Source organism: Fundulus heteroclitus, chromosome 4 (genome assembly GCF_011125445.2).
Source record: "Fundulus heteroclitus isolate FHET01 chromosome 4, MU-UCD_Fhet_4.1, whole genome shotgun sequence".
NCBI classification, from domain to species: Eukaryota; Metazoa; Chordata; class Actinopteri; order Cyprinodontiformes; family Fundulidae; genus Fundulus; species Fundulus heteroclitus.
The window spans coordinates 14,093,862-14,110,146 of NC_046364.1; the positions used below are offsets into that span (position 1 = coordinate 14,093,862).

Below are 16,285 nucleotides of genomic sequence, written 5' to 3' on the forward strand. Positions count from 1 at the left end.
AGTTACACCTTGTATATCAGGTAACCCAAGGATTTGCTCATGGTTGTGTGTAAATCGTATTAGCGAATCAAATTGATCACAACAGACCTTTCTCCATCTTATGTGCTCAAACAGTAAAAGAACAAACAGATGAACAGCACAAATCACCTTTAAATAAATACTACAACCTATAGCTATGGCTGCAAGAAAAAAAAAAATCTAAACAGAAGATGTTTAACAGATTTAAACACTCCCTCACCTGACCTCCTCTCCCGGTGGGCCAAAGGAAACGCCGATCCACCAGCTGGTCGGTTCTAGAGAGAACTGTGAAAGGAGCAGGGATCGGCAAAATACTTTATTTATACTCTACAACAGCAATCCCTTCTCACACGCCTAAAAGATCACGGACAGCCATTCAGGCACACTCCTTGGTCCTAGCCTTGCTTCTTTCATGGCCTCGTTTTGTTTCCACTATCCCCTCACAAGTCTCACCGCCACCAGTCTGATCTAGCCTTTAGTCTGATCCAAAAAGGCCGCTGCCAACAGGAAGCGCCATTCTTACCTCTTCTTTGTCAGCCACTTGAGCATTTAAGTGTCCACACAAAGAGGTATTTTAGCTCACTGATGTGTTTGTGCAAACACCGGACCTCATACGTGAAACACGCGTCATTGTCTGCATGCTCGTTGGTTTTCCAGTGGGAGCATGAAGCCAATAGTGGCTCGGTAAGGGCCATTCAGCGGTGGCAAGCCTCTGCAATTAGACAGACTCTGACCGGTGCTTGTGCTCACCCGGTTGAAAACATCTATGTTTACTCAGATTATCGTGATACAGGGATGAAATGACTGCATAGGAGCCAAATGCTGCTTCATTTTAGGCGTTTAGAACGAGCAAAGTAATTACTGTATACTTGTAAAGCGACTACTGGCTGCTTTTCCCTCAAATTCAAAATGAAATATTGTAAACACTGTATTGAAATGTGCTTCCACCATGAGAATAAATACCATTTTACTGATATTTACACGCGGCACCTTGTCGGTGCTAACCAGTCTATTGGACGAGAGCAATGACAAACCCGTCGTAAGCGCTCCTTGATGAATTGCGACTCTTCCCTGGAGTGAATGGATAGCAGGTGAGCTCCCATCATCTGACAGGCCAAAGAGACGGCGTGCCAGTTGTACGGCTGATTAGCCAGCAAGTACTCGGCTCCGCGGTAAAACACCCAGGCCTGGCTCTCTGCAGGGAGAACAAAAAAAGAGGTTTCCAAAGAACAAAATGAACATCACTGCTGATTAACGGATGATGTTACACATGTAAAGGTTCCTTGTATTTACTCCGAATTACTCAAAGACAACACAAGCTGTGGAAAACCATACAAATAACATTGTTTCCCTTCTTCTTTCATTGGTTACTACTTTCCTCGCTTGCTTTCTCCCTGAACTGTAGCTCTCCATCCGTCAGCTCAAATTGTTTGCGATGCCTTTTTCCCTGCTACTATCTTTTAACGCATTATTTGTCTTCGCTCTATTTTTCCATCCATAGAAATAATTCAATAATTATGAAATTACTGATGCCATTAACTTTGTGTATCCCCTATGTTTTTTTTTTTTTTACCCTTAGAAAATTCTGCCACTTCAGTGCATCTTTGGCTAACCATGAGAGAGAAACTGGTCAGAGAGGCTCCCACGAGGTTAAGCGCAACACCGTAGGAGCGGCAGGAAGTAACGACAATTACAGGTGGTGCTTTTCACATGAAGACATTCCTCTGAGATAATTGCCGTTTTCTTAAAAAGAAAACAACAGGACCTGGCAAAATATTGTATGTCCAAGAACCTTGTGGAGATAGAGGTGTTCTGGGCTGACGAATCAACATTAGACGTTTCATGCCGCAGTTCCAAAAGGATCACAGACGATCACCAAAAGCGCGTCATGTCCACAGCAAAATATAGTGGCGGTGGCAGCATCATGATCTGGGCTTGCTGTTCTTTAGGTGGATCTGTTTATTTCTTTATCGTTGCAGACAAAATCACAAATTGTTCCAACTACCAGCCTGGCGTCTGCTAGAAAGCCGAAGATGAAGGTGGATTTTACTCTCCAGCATCACAGTGAAGTCTGATCATATGTCCACGTCCACGAAAGAAAGACTTCATGGGAGGAACAGCACAGTTTTGAAATGGCATAACTCTACAGCTCAGTCTGACAGAAGATTGGTGGGCTGATCAACAGAGGGCTGTGAACAAACTCTGATAGATTTGGAGAACTTTTGTAAAGTAGGACATGCACAGATTAAAAAGGCATGAAGGGGGATGCCCAGACACTCCTATCAAATGAGACTGGATGGTGAAACTGAGCCAGAAGGTGCTTAGACAAAGCATTAGTTCAAAACACTGCACACTTTTGCAGCCAGGTTATCGCAAAAACTGATTTATGTTATTGTTGCATTGTGCAAGATAAAAGTCGCATTGTATGGTCATAAGTAGGAAATGCTTTATAAATTAAAATTTTTTTAAGGCAGGGCAAGTTTACTTATAAAGCACTTTTCAGTAACAGGACAATTCAAAGTGCAAACCTCACAAATACCTGGTATCTGAACAGTGGGATGACACTTTTGAAAGCCACTCCAATTTCTTTTCCCAAAGAAATAACTATCACAAAAAAATCTAATTTCATGGACTTTTCTAGACTGTGTACAAAAGCTGCATATTAAGAAACTGAATCCGATTGAATTCGAACGGCTCTATGAGCTCGCTATGAATTAATATAATGCATCATCACCTTGAGGACACACAAGTCACTTTAGCAAAAAGGCTTTGAATAGATCGAAGCCTACGTGGGCGTCTGTGTGGGTCACTTTCTATTCAAGGACTTGGGCAACAGAACTAGCAGCTGCTTCAGAGGCTCAGGGCTAGTTTACAGTCTCAGATCTACAGTTTGTAGCTTCAGGCGCTCTAGTGAGACATCTAGTGGTAATCTCCTGTCAAATCATCATGAAATCTTGCAGAGCTCCAATTGTTTTTACTTACGCTCAGTGTACCAGTAGGGTTTCCTCAGTTGGTCGCCTGCAGCGTGAAACACAGTTTACTGAATCAGGCAGCGCCGACGTGCGTTATATATATACGACGAGACGGTGTGGAGGGAAGCGGTGTGAGCATGTTTACCTCGCGACAGCTTGCAGATCCACTCGTGTTTGGTGTCACAAGGCCGCGGCATGAGAGCGTTGGTCAGGTCGCTGTACACGGCGCAGTCCCTCCTGTCATCCTCGTCGTTTTTATCTCCGATGAAAGATGTCACGATCTGCACGGAGATGGACAGGGCTGGTAAGAAAAAAAAGCTGTAAAATTGCCCGTTTTCTACACAATACAGCTCTTGCTTTCTGCAAGCTGTTTCGAAACACTGCAAAAAAAGGATCTAAAAATAAGTAAAATGTTCTTAAAGTTAGTGTATTTATCCTTAATTTGGGCAGATAAATAAGATTATCTGCCAATGGAATGAGTATTTTGACCCCTAAAATAAGATAATTAGACATCCTGCACTTGAAATAAGATGATGGAGATGAGTTGTTCCTATTTCAAGTGCAAAAATCTTATTCCATTGGCAAATCATCTTGTCTACCTGCTCAAATTAAGGACAAATACACTAATTTAAGAACATTTTACTTATTTCTAGTTCCATTTTTGCAGTGAACATCTCTGCGTGCTTACTGGAGAGCCGTCGGACCACTCCCAGACTCCAAGGCGACCGGGATCTCTCTTATTTAAACCCACCCAGAACCAGCGACCCTCTGTTCTACAAAATAACACACAGGGGAGAAAGAGGGAAAAAAATAAGCACACAGAAGTTTAACTCCACACCAGATGTTTTTTTTTTCCTATTTGAAAAAAAAAAAATGCTCACAACAACATGAACTACTGGCCTCTATCAGTCATCTGTGCTGCGCTAAAATGTTTCTGCAGAAGACTGAAAGCGACAAGGCCAGACACATGATTAAAATTCACGTCTTTAGATTCCACTGAAATTTCTAGTAAGCGTAGCCTGAGGCAGGGAGGCTAATTAACCCTTAACTTTGTTAGGGAACTTTACAGACTTCACTCTTCCTTTATTTTCCTATTCTTATTAAATCCCTTCAAAATTAATCTGTGGCTGTAATTGGATTACAGGCAACCTGGATTTACGATAGAATGCATTTATTAGTTCTCATAACGATCCTGCGCCTCGATGGGCAATACCAACCCTTCAAACATGGTGCTGAGCAGGTGCTTAACAAACACCTGCTCCTCGTAGTGCTGGAAACTGGCCAGCTGAGCCCCCAGGGCCTGGCAGAAGAAGTCTGCTTCCACCCAGGAGCGCTTCATCAACACTTTCTCATCATGGAACACCTACAGGGGCGACACGGGGGGAGGTAGAGGGTAAACTGGAGAAATGCCACAGCATTTTCCCAATCCAGTCCAAATACTGTCACCAATAACAGAGCATGATTACTATAAAAACTACATTGCTTTACTAAAACAAAGATAAGATTTTAGTTTCTCTTTTTTATCATAATGCATTATTATTTTCTAAATAAACCCATTAACCAATCCAACCCAACTTGCCACTCGTCTGCAGAGCAAACAGTTCTTTAAAAGACAGTCGACAAAAACAAATGTCAACTACCTAGTGATTTAAAAGAAAACGTTTAAGGGTGAAAACGGCTAATGTGCTGCAACATTTCCAACACGGATTTCAGGAATTTCCTCACCTGAATTAGCAAAAGAATCTCTGCAAAAAATAGCATTTTATGAAAATAAATAGCCCGGAGTTGTGATTTCAATCTGACAGTCACAGTTGGAGGTAAGAATGTAGATTAGAACATCAGACCTTAAAGCAGTGAAGCAGTCCAGAGTGCGATTCCCAGCCTGAAGGACAGGGGGCGTAAGCATCAATGTGGCGCTCTGGAAGCGCAGCCTCATTGTAGCTGCTGCTCATCTTACACACTGACAAAGCCTTGTGGGATTTGCAGTCTTTCACCTCCCAGTGACCCAAAGCAGGACCACCAGACATGGCAACACAGCCACCAGCACTGACTGGTAAACAGAGAGAGAGAGAGAAAAAAAGAAGGAAGATTCACTTCAGAACCGACCACTGCCGTCTCAACAAGTCTGTTTTATTAGCCAGCGACAAGCGGTCACCTGGCTGGTGTTTGTTCCAGTTGGAGAAGGTGAGCGGGAGAGAAGAGCCATTTCGGGAAAGCCACCTGTACTCCCCCTTCTTGTCCTGGTCCCTGAGGCCGATCCAGTAGCGCATGCTGCTGTTGGCTCCATTCGCGCTCAGCAAACTGTTGACAAAAGCCTGCTCAAACCTGCCAGGGTGAGCACAAAAGAAGAAAAAGGATGAGAGGAGATTTAGAGCTGTGTCGTCGTTAAAATAAAAAACCTGGCTAAATATATCACCTGTTTTCCACGGTGAGGAGCGGAGCCGTGCAGTAATATCCTAACGTCGCGTCTTCAAATGTCTGTTCGTGACTGGTTACCGTGTAACAGGAATTACCATGTCTCTTCCAACCCTAGAAGGATAATCAGGGATTAAAAAAAAATCCACTAAATAATTTTATTTCAGACATTTGTGTCCGGTTTTTTCACAGAATACACTGAAGAAGGGAGCAGAGGGAGCTGCATTGTGTTTTTGTAGGTCTAAAGAAAGGATGTGTCAGGGTGCCAAGAGAGGCGCTGTGGCAATGTGTGAGGAAGTCCTGGGTAGAGAAGTGTGTTAGAGGGGTGCAGGACATGAACGAGAGCGGTAAGACAGTGGTGAGGTGTGCTGTAGGTGTGACAGAGGAGTTCAAGGTGGAAGTGGCGGTGCATCAACACTGCAAAAACGGATCTAAAAATAAGTAAAATATTCTTAAAGTTAGTGTATTTGTCCTTGATTTGGGCAGATAAATAAGCTTATCTGCCAATGGAATGAGCATTTTTACCCCTAAAATAAGACAATTAGACATCCTGCACTTGAAATAAGATGATTGAGATGAATTGTTCCTATTTTAAGTGCAAAATTCTTATTCCATTGGCAAAACATCTTATTTACCTGCTCAAATCAAGGACAAATACACTAATTTTAAGAACATTTTACTTACTTCTAGTTCCGTTTTTGCAGTGAAGGATTAGCCCTGAGCCCCCTCTTTGTTTGTAGTGGCGATGGACAAGATGACAGATGAGGCTAGACAGGAATCTCCGTGGAGTATGATGCTTGAAGACAACGTTGTGAGAGAAGGGAACAGGTGGAGGAACACCTAGACGGAACGGAGGTTTAGTCGTAGCGAGACTGAATGCGTTTGCGTGAACGAAAGGAACCCAAGGGGAGGTCGTGAGGTTACAGGGAGAAGAGATAGAGAAGGTTGTTGGATTTGAACAGCTCAGAGCAACAGTGAGCATGGAAATGGAGGCGCAGAAACGTCTCCGAGCAGGTTGGAACGGGTGCAGAAAAGCGTGAGGTGTGTTTGAGAGTCAGCGAGAATGAAAGACAAGGTGTACAAGATGGTGGTGAGAACAGTGATGCTGTATTATTTAGAGGGAGCGGCACCGAGGAAGAGCCAGGAGGCAGAGCGTTGGATGTTTGGATAAAGATTTTGGATTTTTATTTTTATTATAACCCCACCCTGACTTATACTTCTCAACAATTGTGTCCCTGACTTGTTTGGAGAGGTCCTTGGTCTTCATGGTGTGATGCTTAGAGGTGCTGCTGCCTCAGGGCTTTCACAGCAGCTGTGTTTATACTGACAGATCATGTGTCACTTAGACCACACACTTCATTTCACTAATTATATGACATTTTGAAGGTGACTGGCTACACCAGAACCTTTCAGGGGCTTCATAACAAAGGGGTGGATACATATGTATGCACGTCACATTAAAGAAGATAAAAAAACAACAACTTTTAAACTGCAAGTTGGAATGCAACAAAAAGTAAAAACCCGGGGGTGAATGTTTTGTATGGTAATGTTATCACAATGAAAAAGTTGCTTTTCTTGATAAATCAATAAAGAGACTGAGCATCTAAAACTGGCGCTTAAAGTGACATCACTATGATGGCTAAATAAATGTTTGTATTTCTGCGTGTGTTTCATTATCTGGCCTGTGTTTCCAAAAGACGTTCATGATGATGTTAGTCCTAACACGTTAAACCAAGCCAGTTGTGATTTAGGCAGGTCTTCTTCTGTGGTTCTGCGTTGGCTTCAGAGTGTTACTGAAAAGTGAACGCAATGTGCAGAGAGGTTGTTTAGACAAGTGGTGCAAATTTCCCTCTTTCACCCGAATCACCCCTATAAAGCCTTAAACCCCCCAGCTGCCTCAAGGGGATCCAGACCCTCCCCCCCTCACATCTGCATCAAGCTTTTTTTTGAAAACCCGAGGGTGAAATACCTGCTGGGCGTTTTAAGGATAAACTTGCTGCAGAAGAAAACGTCACAGAGAAAACAGGTCTTTGTTCGCAGCACGTCAGGCGAGAACCAACACAGACGGCTCAAGCGCGATGGTTGATATTGTGCCCTTGGGGTAATTTTTTTTTTTTTGGCCTCCTGTTCCAAAGTACCAAGTAGCCTGATGACTCAGGAGGCTGATATTCTTGTAAACAGAGTCAAGGAGAACCGCGAATGCCAGACAATACGTCAGCGGGCGGGTGAATCAGCTCTTTGTGCTTGTGAAGGGCCAACTTGTTGGACTAAGGGTTGAGCTGCGGCGGGTGTGTGGCTCTTTGTGGTGCGTGTCCCGGCGCACGGTGCAGCAAAGCAACCCTGTACACCAAGCCTTTAGTTTAAAACGGAGATGGTTTTAAAATAAAAGCTTCAAATGTTATTATAGACTGTCATCAAAATTGATTTTCTGATGGGAAAATAATTCTGCTTTGTAATATATTTAACGTTATTCTTGCAGATATTTGAAAATCTGCCTGGGTCACACCCAAAATCAGAACTTTGTCCAAAAAAAAAACTTTTTATATACTAGTTCCTTTTAAAATTGCTATAAAGAAAGTAAAACGTTCATCTTGAAGTATATGTTTTGGCCTTTTAACCTAAAAGTGTGCCACCTTCTTTGAGTTTTAGAAGAGTTTCAGCAGTTTAAGCGTGTATGTTGCGTAACCATGTAATGTGCCGTGTAACCTCCACCACTAATCTGAGCCCAGCTTACAGCGTGCCATCTATGACTCGACTTGTTTTGCTCCCAAACACACAGCAGGTAACCACAAGCCGGAGGGTAAAAGCTGTACGTTAAGGGTCCTACCCCAGGACATCCTTCGTCCCGGGTTCCTCTGTGCTGAGCTGGACTTTCTCTACGGCACACAGCAGGGTGTTGCTCATCGCAGGGGGCCAAACGCCAGTTGCCTTTCTATGAGAGAGGGAAGAATTTAGTTTGACATGGATGGCAGGAAACTGCACGTTTTTTTCTGGTCTACATACAGTGTCCTACCTCTTTCTCCACCTTGACGCAGAGCGTTGAATCCGTCAGGTTGTGAACAGGGTGGTACCGGTCCCAGAGAGTCAGCGTTACGGGGGAACCGTCCGACCACTCTACGGCCGGCGACGCCCCCGGCTTCCACAGGCCGATCCAGACCTCTGTGTCCTCCCTGGAAGCTGCAGAACATGAGGACGCAACAAAACACAAACAGATAAATTGCAACAGTTTTAGATAAAATAGGAATATTTTTGTGACTTGGTGAATCACATCATTGTCTGTTAGATTTAGAAAAGATTAAAAGCGGGTTTTTTTGTGGGGTTTTTTCATTGACGCACTGTTGCCTTGCTGTAAGAGGGGCCTGGGCTCGATCACTGGGTTTGACCAGTGCATGTGTGGGTATTCTGGCTTTCTCCCACAGTCCCGTTACTCTAAACCATTTACTCTAAAGCTGTTTCTCTCTGGAAGGGAACTGTTGCCCTGTGATGGACTGGTGATCTGCACCTCACTGCTTGCCCAGTGACTGCGGGAGATAGGCACCAGCCCCACCATGACCCTGCATGGAAAAGTGGGTATAGAAAATGGAAGGATATTTACATAACGTTTAAAATTACATAACCTTTTTTTCTCCTTGTCTGACTTTAAATCAGACTCAACCGTTCCTGTTTTTGCTCAGTTAGGATTATCATATTTTTGAAGTTTATATACACAAAAACGCTGTACGCTTCTGACTGGAGGAATCCCTGTGCGGGTATTTTAAGGTACACTTCAAACTACTACTTCCTTGTGTGACATCATTAAAAAAAATCTACAGAAATCAGCAAAGATAACAGAAAAACCATTGTGGCCCTCCACGTCTTGTTCATCCTTGAGTACAATCGTAAGGTACGCAAGGGTGCTGCATTAATCTGTTCAAATAATTATAAGCATGAACAAACGGCACAAAAATGTGCGGCCATCATAGAGATTGGATCTTTGGTGTGAAATGTGTGTAAACCCCAGAATTAAATCCTTGTAAAGATCATGGTTGAAGTTGGTATTATAATCTCTGCCAACATGGCCTGAAGGGCCACTCAATGAGGAAGAATCCATGACCCAAAATATATATCTTCACAATGAACAGTGACCTGAAACATACTGCCAAATTTTAGTTACAAAGTAATTAGTTTTGGAGTGGCCATCACAAATTCCTGTTCTTAGTCCCAAGAGAAAATTTTAAAATGTGTGCGTGAGCAAGGTGGTCTGCAAACTAAGTTACAGCGGTTCTGTCAGGAGAGATGGATCAAAATTTAAACAAATGACTGTGAAAAGTCCTGTGGAAGGATACCAAAACTGTTTGACCACAGTTATACCATTTAAAGGGCGAGTTTACCACATAAGACAGAAATTCATGTAAACCTTTGGATTTTAGGAAGTATTTAAAAATGCCTATTCTGGCATCCAGCATATATAAGTAATTTTGATAATCCTAACTAACAGGACAACAGGAAAACTTAATCTGGTTTTCAAAAAAAAGTCGAAAGCAAAACAACTGGACTTGTTTTCCGAAGTTTAAAGCCGTTTCGCTTCCTATCCAGGGAGCTTTCTCAATTCAAAGAGTCTGGAGTAATGCGGAACATCAAGCTTTATACCACTGCCCAACAAATGCCTTGTAATGATCTTTAATCTGATTTATTCTAATATGGTGAGGAAAACAGATAAAATGTGTGTTTTTATACAGTGCAGCTAAATATCTGGTAATGGCACAAACCAAACCTCATTTCTTCATGCCTGGCTTGGAAAAGCCAGACTTTCTTGCAAGCTAATATTTGCCCATTTTCTGTTAACTCCTCATGGGTGAACATTATCATTATTATGATCAGTGCACAAGAGGAGGACAAAAGTACCAGACCTAAAAATAAATTTATCTACAGCAAATAAACAACATCTAAGAATCATGTGTTGAAGAAAAAAAAAACATTATAGACACAACAGGTGTTTAGAGAGCCACCTGTTAGAGAGCCACCACTAAAGCATTAAGCTCTCTAAACAGGTGTTTAGAGAGCTTAATGCTTTAGTTGAATGTCTAGTGTATACCAATAGCTCTTGGGGAGTCACCTCAATGGACCGAAACTCAAATACTATTTTATCTTTTGCAGATGTGGTTATCTTTGGAATTTTTGGTTCTCCCCTTGAGTTTAGTTGAAATTGTGTGCCTGAATGATTCTTAGCTTGGCTTAGCTTTATTTTCAATAAATTCTGGAATAAAAATGTATCAAAAACAGCCAAAGTCTGCTAAAAACTTACATAAAAGGCCCTTCAGAAACTCCCAAAGATGATTTGCCAAAGACAACTTTAAACCGACAAAAAAAAAAAAAAAAAAAATTTATTCCTTGAAAAGCTGGATTCCTTTTCATGGTACTATAAATAAGGAAAACTTGCCCTTGACGAACATAATGTTATCTGTCATGTTTGATCAAATACAGCCAATAAATCACTTCTTGCTTGATGCTTCTTACAGTTAGCCAGCAGGTTGAGCAGCATCTCCACCTCTGACAAGGAGTGGAGACTGGTGAGGTTTGCCCCCAGAGAGCCACAGGCTCGGGACGACTCCTCCCAGCTTCCGGCCTCTTCTTCTGCCAGCACGCGGTAGCAGAAGCTATTATGAGGCCACCAGCCATCAGCGCACTCTGTGTGGACGTACTGCCAGTTCTCTGAAAGGAGAAGAACCAAGAAGTGAGAGAGGTCAAGACAAAACAACCATAAAAAGTCGGATAAGGAAAAATCGTAAACAGAGAGAAATGTCAAAAGCCAAGCCGAGAACAACAATAGGTATGAAAACGTGCCAAAAGTAATCGCTGCTCCTTACTCATACCCGCCTCCAGAGGAAGCAGCAAAGCAGCCAGATACTTTAATGACTTGTTTCTCTTTCTTGCGGTTTACCAGACTCTCACCTAGCGGCTCAGCCATGCTGTCGTCCTTCGGTGTCTTCTTGCAGATGTAAGGCAGGGCGGACTCACAGGAAAGGCTCTGCCAGCGGCCTCCGTAGGCAGAGTTGTACACGCCGCACTGCATGTCGGTCTGCAGCGGACTAGCAGCTAGCCCTGAAGGACAGGCCGAACGTTGAGCCAAATATTATCTCAACATAAAGTTAGGAAGAAAGGCAGATTGCGGGAGCGCACATGGTCAGTGTCGACAAATAGGCGGTACCTGTAGTGAAATTCACCAGTGATAAGGGAGCTCCGTCGGACCACTTCCATCCGTGCCCGTCCATCAGGTGGTTCAGCCCAATCCACACCATCACACCAACATTTGCAAGTCGATCTAACCAAACATGAAAAAAAAAAGTTAAAACTGTTATGCATTAATGTCTAGAGTCACAACAAAAAGGCTGCGGCTGAGAAGAACCCAAACACCTGACCCTAACGCGAGTGCTTGAGTGTTTACTTCTATAGGATGCCCACCTCGGATGTACCTGCGCTCTGCCAGGCTGGTGATGCTCAGCAGATCTCCCCCCTGAGCCCGGCAAGTGGACAGCGCCTGGCTCCAGGTGAGGATGGTGTACAGGTTGAACTGGTAGCACGCCCGGAGCTCCTGGTTCGAATCCCAGAAGTGCTCGCAGTTGGAAACTAGTAGTTGAGGCACAAATTGAAAACTTAGCAGCTGGCCAACAGGCAGAGAGTTAACGGTGCTTTTTTAGGTTAAAGGTATACTATGCAACCGGGGTTGATTTTCCAGCGAGGCTCCCCCCAGAGGGCGAAAGTAAAAGTGCACTGTCGTAAAGATGCTCAGCTGTTCTGGTTTCTCCGTCAAGCCAGGCGCGGTGGTTTTGAGCTTAGCAGACAGGCGAACGCAACGAAAAGTCGAAAAAACGGCAGTACAAACAATGACTAACACAGTGAAGGTATGAACATCAGGGCTTCCCGCAGCGCTATCTTGGCGAGGCGGCCGCCTCGCCAAACTCATGCTACCGCCTCGCCAACATTCAAAAAAATTAAATAAATAATAATAATAATTTTAAAAAAAACTTGATATTCTTGCATGTTTATTTGACGTTAACACGCGGTTCCTTGTTGTTGCTTTCGCGCGTGCATATAGTGAATGGCAGGGCAAAAACACATGGAGTTCTCGCTGTAAAGCAAGACCGACTCTCGCGGTCTTGCACGAGACTTCTGAGCCTGTGTTTGCGGGCCGAGGGCTCCTGCAATTGCAAGTGCGGTATTTCCCCCACAGACCACCAGGGCAGCCGAGAAAATCTTTGTTCGACCTGAAATGACTCATTTAATCATCCAAAACGGTATGGAGCACATTAATTAACTGAAATATGTTGCATAGTATGCCTTTAATGGGACTAGTGTAGAAAGGACTTTCGTTCTCAACTTATCCTCAATTTTCTGTTGTTTTCCCAGTATTTCCAATGTGTCTATCTCCTGCTAGCTTTTGGCTCCGACATCACGACACGTAATTATGATAGAGTTTATGTATGAACGGTACCTTTAACTGGACAGAAGCCCCATCTTTCGGACTGATCGTAGCGATCAGTGATAGAACACCAGTGAAGATCATCCTCACGGCCCTCAGTTGTACACTCAGCATACCATTTGTTGTTGTAATTAAAGGGGAAAACGCAGGGATATCCACGTGCGTTTCCCAAAAGCGTGTGGATTTCTGTAAATCAAACATATTTATTAAGAAGAAACACACATAGTGTTTTCTATATGATCAATAATTCATTCACCTTCGTATGGATGTGAGCAGGGCCCTTCTCTGAGAGTGTTGTGCCTTTTCCACTCGTGGTAAATGTTCTTTTTGACCACCACCAGACGTCCGGACACCATCAACTTCCACTCTGATGCTCCGTAAAGCATGTTTCCAAGGCAGCGCCACCACATCACCGGATAGTTCATGTCGCACTCAAACATCCCCAGGGGCTGCGTGGTGTTCACGATGTTTAGGCCAAGGCACGTGCTGGAGCCCAAGTTGAAGAGTCGGTGCCGAGAGACCCACTTCCACAGCATACGGCGCGTGGGACGCTCGCAGTCCTCCAGCACCACATTGGAGCGGTCCACCGTCACGCAGCGCTTCAGCGTAACGCTCTCCAGGATGAAGAGGCCCTTTGCTGGAGGGGGAGAGGGAGCCGAGATACTCAGGCGCGGGTTGTTGGGGAGAAATGTAGAGCCGTACATTGTAAATTCATCAATGAGGGCAACAAGCAAAAAAAAAGCTTATTTTCCCCAAAATGATATGTTTCTACACCAGACGGAAACAATACCTTTTGTGTTTTTTGCACTAGATAGGGACAGTGTAATAAATTATGTGGGTTAATACCAGTACTGCACAATTTAACGCAAATTTATTGTCATAGCAATATGCATATTGCAAAGAAACGCCTAGAGTGCAATAAGTGTGAGCTAATCTCAGTGCCCCTAATGTTCGGTGATAGCTGTTGTTTAAACTTAAAAAGTTTGAGAAGGCTCAGAGGTGGTGAAATTGATAAGAAACTACAGCTTGGCTTTTTGCCAAAACATCGCAAGTCGGACAGAGGCAGCCTTTTTACTAAAACCTCCCGTGGTAGCTGGATAGACTACTCATCATTATCCGGGGTTTATGTTTGCGATGATCCTAAAGCAGAAAGACATTAACGCTTTATTTCTTTTTTTTTTTGTTTATTGCAAGCTATATCGTTATCGCAACATTTACTGATATCATCGCATTTTGCACTTTTTGCTGGTCTCGTGCATCCCTGGTTAATGCACCCAACAACTGAACATTTTCACTTATCCACTTTAAGCTTTGGCATTTTTCAGCTAGGACTACAAAATTGTTGTGAAAAACGAAAGTGGCAGATTCGTGAAATTGTTTAGCAGCTCCAGAGAAAATACTGTGACGTAATCATTCAAAAAACATAATAGAAAATAGAGAAAACCGAACGGCTTGTAAAATATGACCCCAACAGAATATAACGACATCTACCCAGCTCCTGGACAGACTAAATTCAACTTTTCTGCATTCCTCGAAACTCCAAGTACACGACAAAATTTAACGGCTAAGAAAAAACGGATCTTGCATGACACGTCCCCTATTAATATAAAGTTGTGAGGTTTTTTTGCCAGGAGAACCATTTCTCTTCAAAACTGCCATAACTTTACTGTGTAACTGGATGCCAAAACCAGAAAAGAGGGATGCATGCTAAATATTTCAGGAAGTTATGAAAGAACACGGAGAAATTCTAACTTCCTTCAAGTCACGACCGCATACTAAAGAATGCATGGCTCTAGATTTAATTAAGCGTTTTAACTTGTTTGTGTTGAGCTGGGGCTGCTGAAAAACTATTGCTTTTAAAAGGGGTGTAACGTCAAGCGGACGAGGGAATCAAGTGTCTGCTTGACCAAAAGTATTTTCTGTGTTTAAATTACCTTGCTCTGTTTTCTCTGGGAGGATCAGCGATCCAGCACCATACAAAATATAGAAGTAATTGTGTTTTGGAGAGGGGTTTTATAATGAATCAAAACAAAGCAGCACCTCTGGAATTCTCATATTTCACTGTCATGCTGAAATATATATATTGTCTTTTATTAGGAAGTAAATAAACCATGTTTGCAAAAATGTGCTGACTTTGTGGTAAAGATAAATAAACTGGACATTTTTCCACACTTTTATGACAATTTGCAAATTAAAACTATTAGATTAGATTAGATCAAACTTTATTGTCATGACACATGTACAGGTACAGAGCAACACACTGCAGTTTAGCATCTAACCAGAAGTGCAGTAAGCAGTAAGTGCATCTAGCCTAAAACCTATGCAATCATAGGAAAGATTGGGATCCAGAGCTGTAGCCCTTAAAGCAAAAAATATATCTCACTCAGCTACTTTGGAGCCTCGTTTCTATGTATTTATCCAGCACAAATTTTTTTTTTTTAAACACCTGCAGCTTTAGACTGGAGGACATGAGTCTTTACACAACCTCTCTTTAATTGCAAAGTAACAGGCTTTGCTAATGCAGAATGTTTTATGGTGTTGTGCTGAAATATAGAGGTTGTTCCTTCAGTGAGGATTTTAGAATAGCCCCCCCTCCCAAAAAAAACCTGCAGAAATCCCGAAGAATTACTGCTGTTTCAGAAGATTTGTCCTTATATAAGTTACAAATGCCCTATTCATTTTTATGAGTATCTAAATAAACACATGACTGTGTGCTTTTCTCTCTAGCAGCTTCACATGAAGGAAAGGTTGAATATAATTTGTAGCGTGTGTCAGAGCAGAGCAGTTTTCCACCGAGCTCCGTCTAAAAAAAAAAAACAACTTTTTTCTTTCTGCATGAAAGGCCGTTGCACTTGGGTCGATGGGATTCTTGAGGAAACCGAATCAAGCTTGTTCTGCCAGGTCTCAAGACAGCTATTTTGGTACTGCTTTTTGACCTTTCCCTCTAGTATAGCGATGACGCGAGTCTTTCACAGCAGTGGTCACCAGTCCTGGTTGTCGGAGACCACTGCCCTCTAGGTGTCAGAGGCCAGTGGGTGGTAGTGACTCGCCAAGGTATGGCGAGTCATTTGAACCAGGTGTATCGTAACAGGAAACGTCTAAAAAAGCACAGCGGTGCCATATCACTGCATAAACCATTGCATGTAGTTGATATCGCTGCATATATAGATTCTCCAAGGAATTTCATAAAGAAAATAACGTCAACGTGTTGTCTTGTCAGGCCAAATGTCCCTCCTCAGTAAAGGGGTTGGTCATGGTGATGATATGTAACTCTACCAAGTTGACTTCACTCTAATTGGCTACAACCATAGTTGGAAAACCCACATTCTACTTTGTGTCATGGTGTACACTTTACAGTAAGGCTCCCTTTTATAGTTGTGGATGTTTATAATGCAGTGATAACGTAGAGAAGGTAGATAAT

The 16,285-nt window shown here is 42.9% G+C and overlaps 1 protein-coding gene across 1 annotated transcript in view; it reads right to left on the reverse strand.

Annotated features, from left to right (window-relative positions):
- Positions 1-16,285, reverse strand: part of pla2r1 (phospholipase A2 receptor 1) — a 37,960-nt gene that overhangs the window by 19,775 nt on the left and 1,900 nt on the right. Inside the window, 17 exon segments of the mRNA XM_021322515.2 lie at positions 239-303; positions 1,053-1,213; positions 3,001-3,036; positions 3,136-3,271; positions 3,679-3,763; positions 4,208-4,353; positions 4,835-5,040; positions 5,146-5,315; positions 5,407-5,519; positions 8,233-8,337; positions 8,419-8,582; positions 10,902-11,096; positions 11,337-11,486; positions 11,593-11,706; positions 11,847-12,011; positions 12,877-13,050; positions 13,121-13,501. Coding sequence (XP_021178190.2) covers positions 239-303; positions 1,053-1,213; positions 3,001-3,036; positions 3,136-3,271; positions 3,679-3,763; positions 4,208-4,353; positions 4,835-5,040; positions 5,146-5,315; positions 5,407-5,519; positions 8,233-8,337; positions 8,419-8,582; positions 10,902-11,096; positions 11,337-11,486; positions 11,593-11,706; positions 11,847-12,011; positions 12,877-13,050; positions 13,121-13,501 — 2,566 coding nt within the window.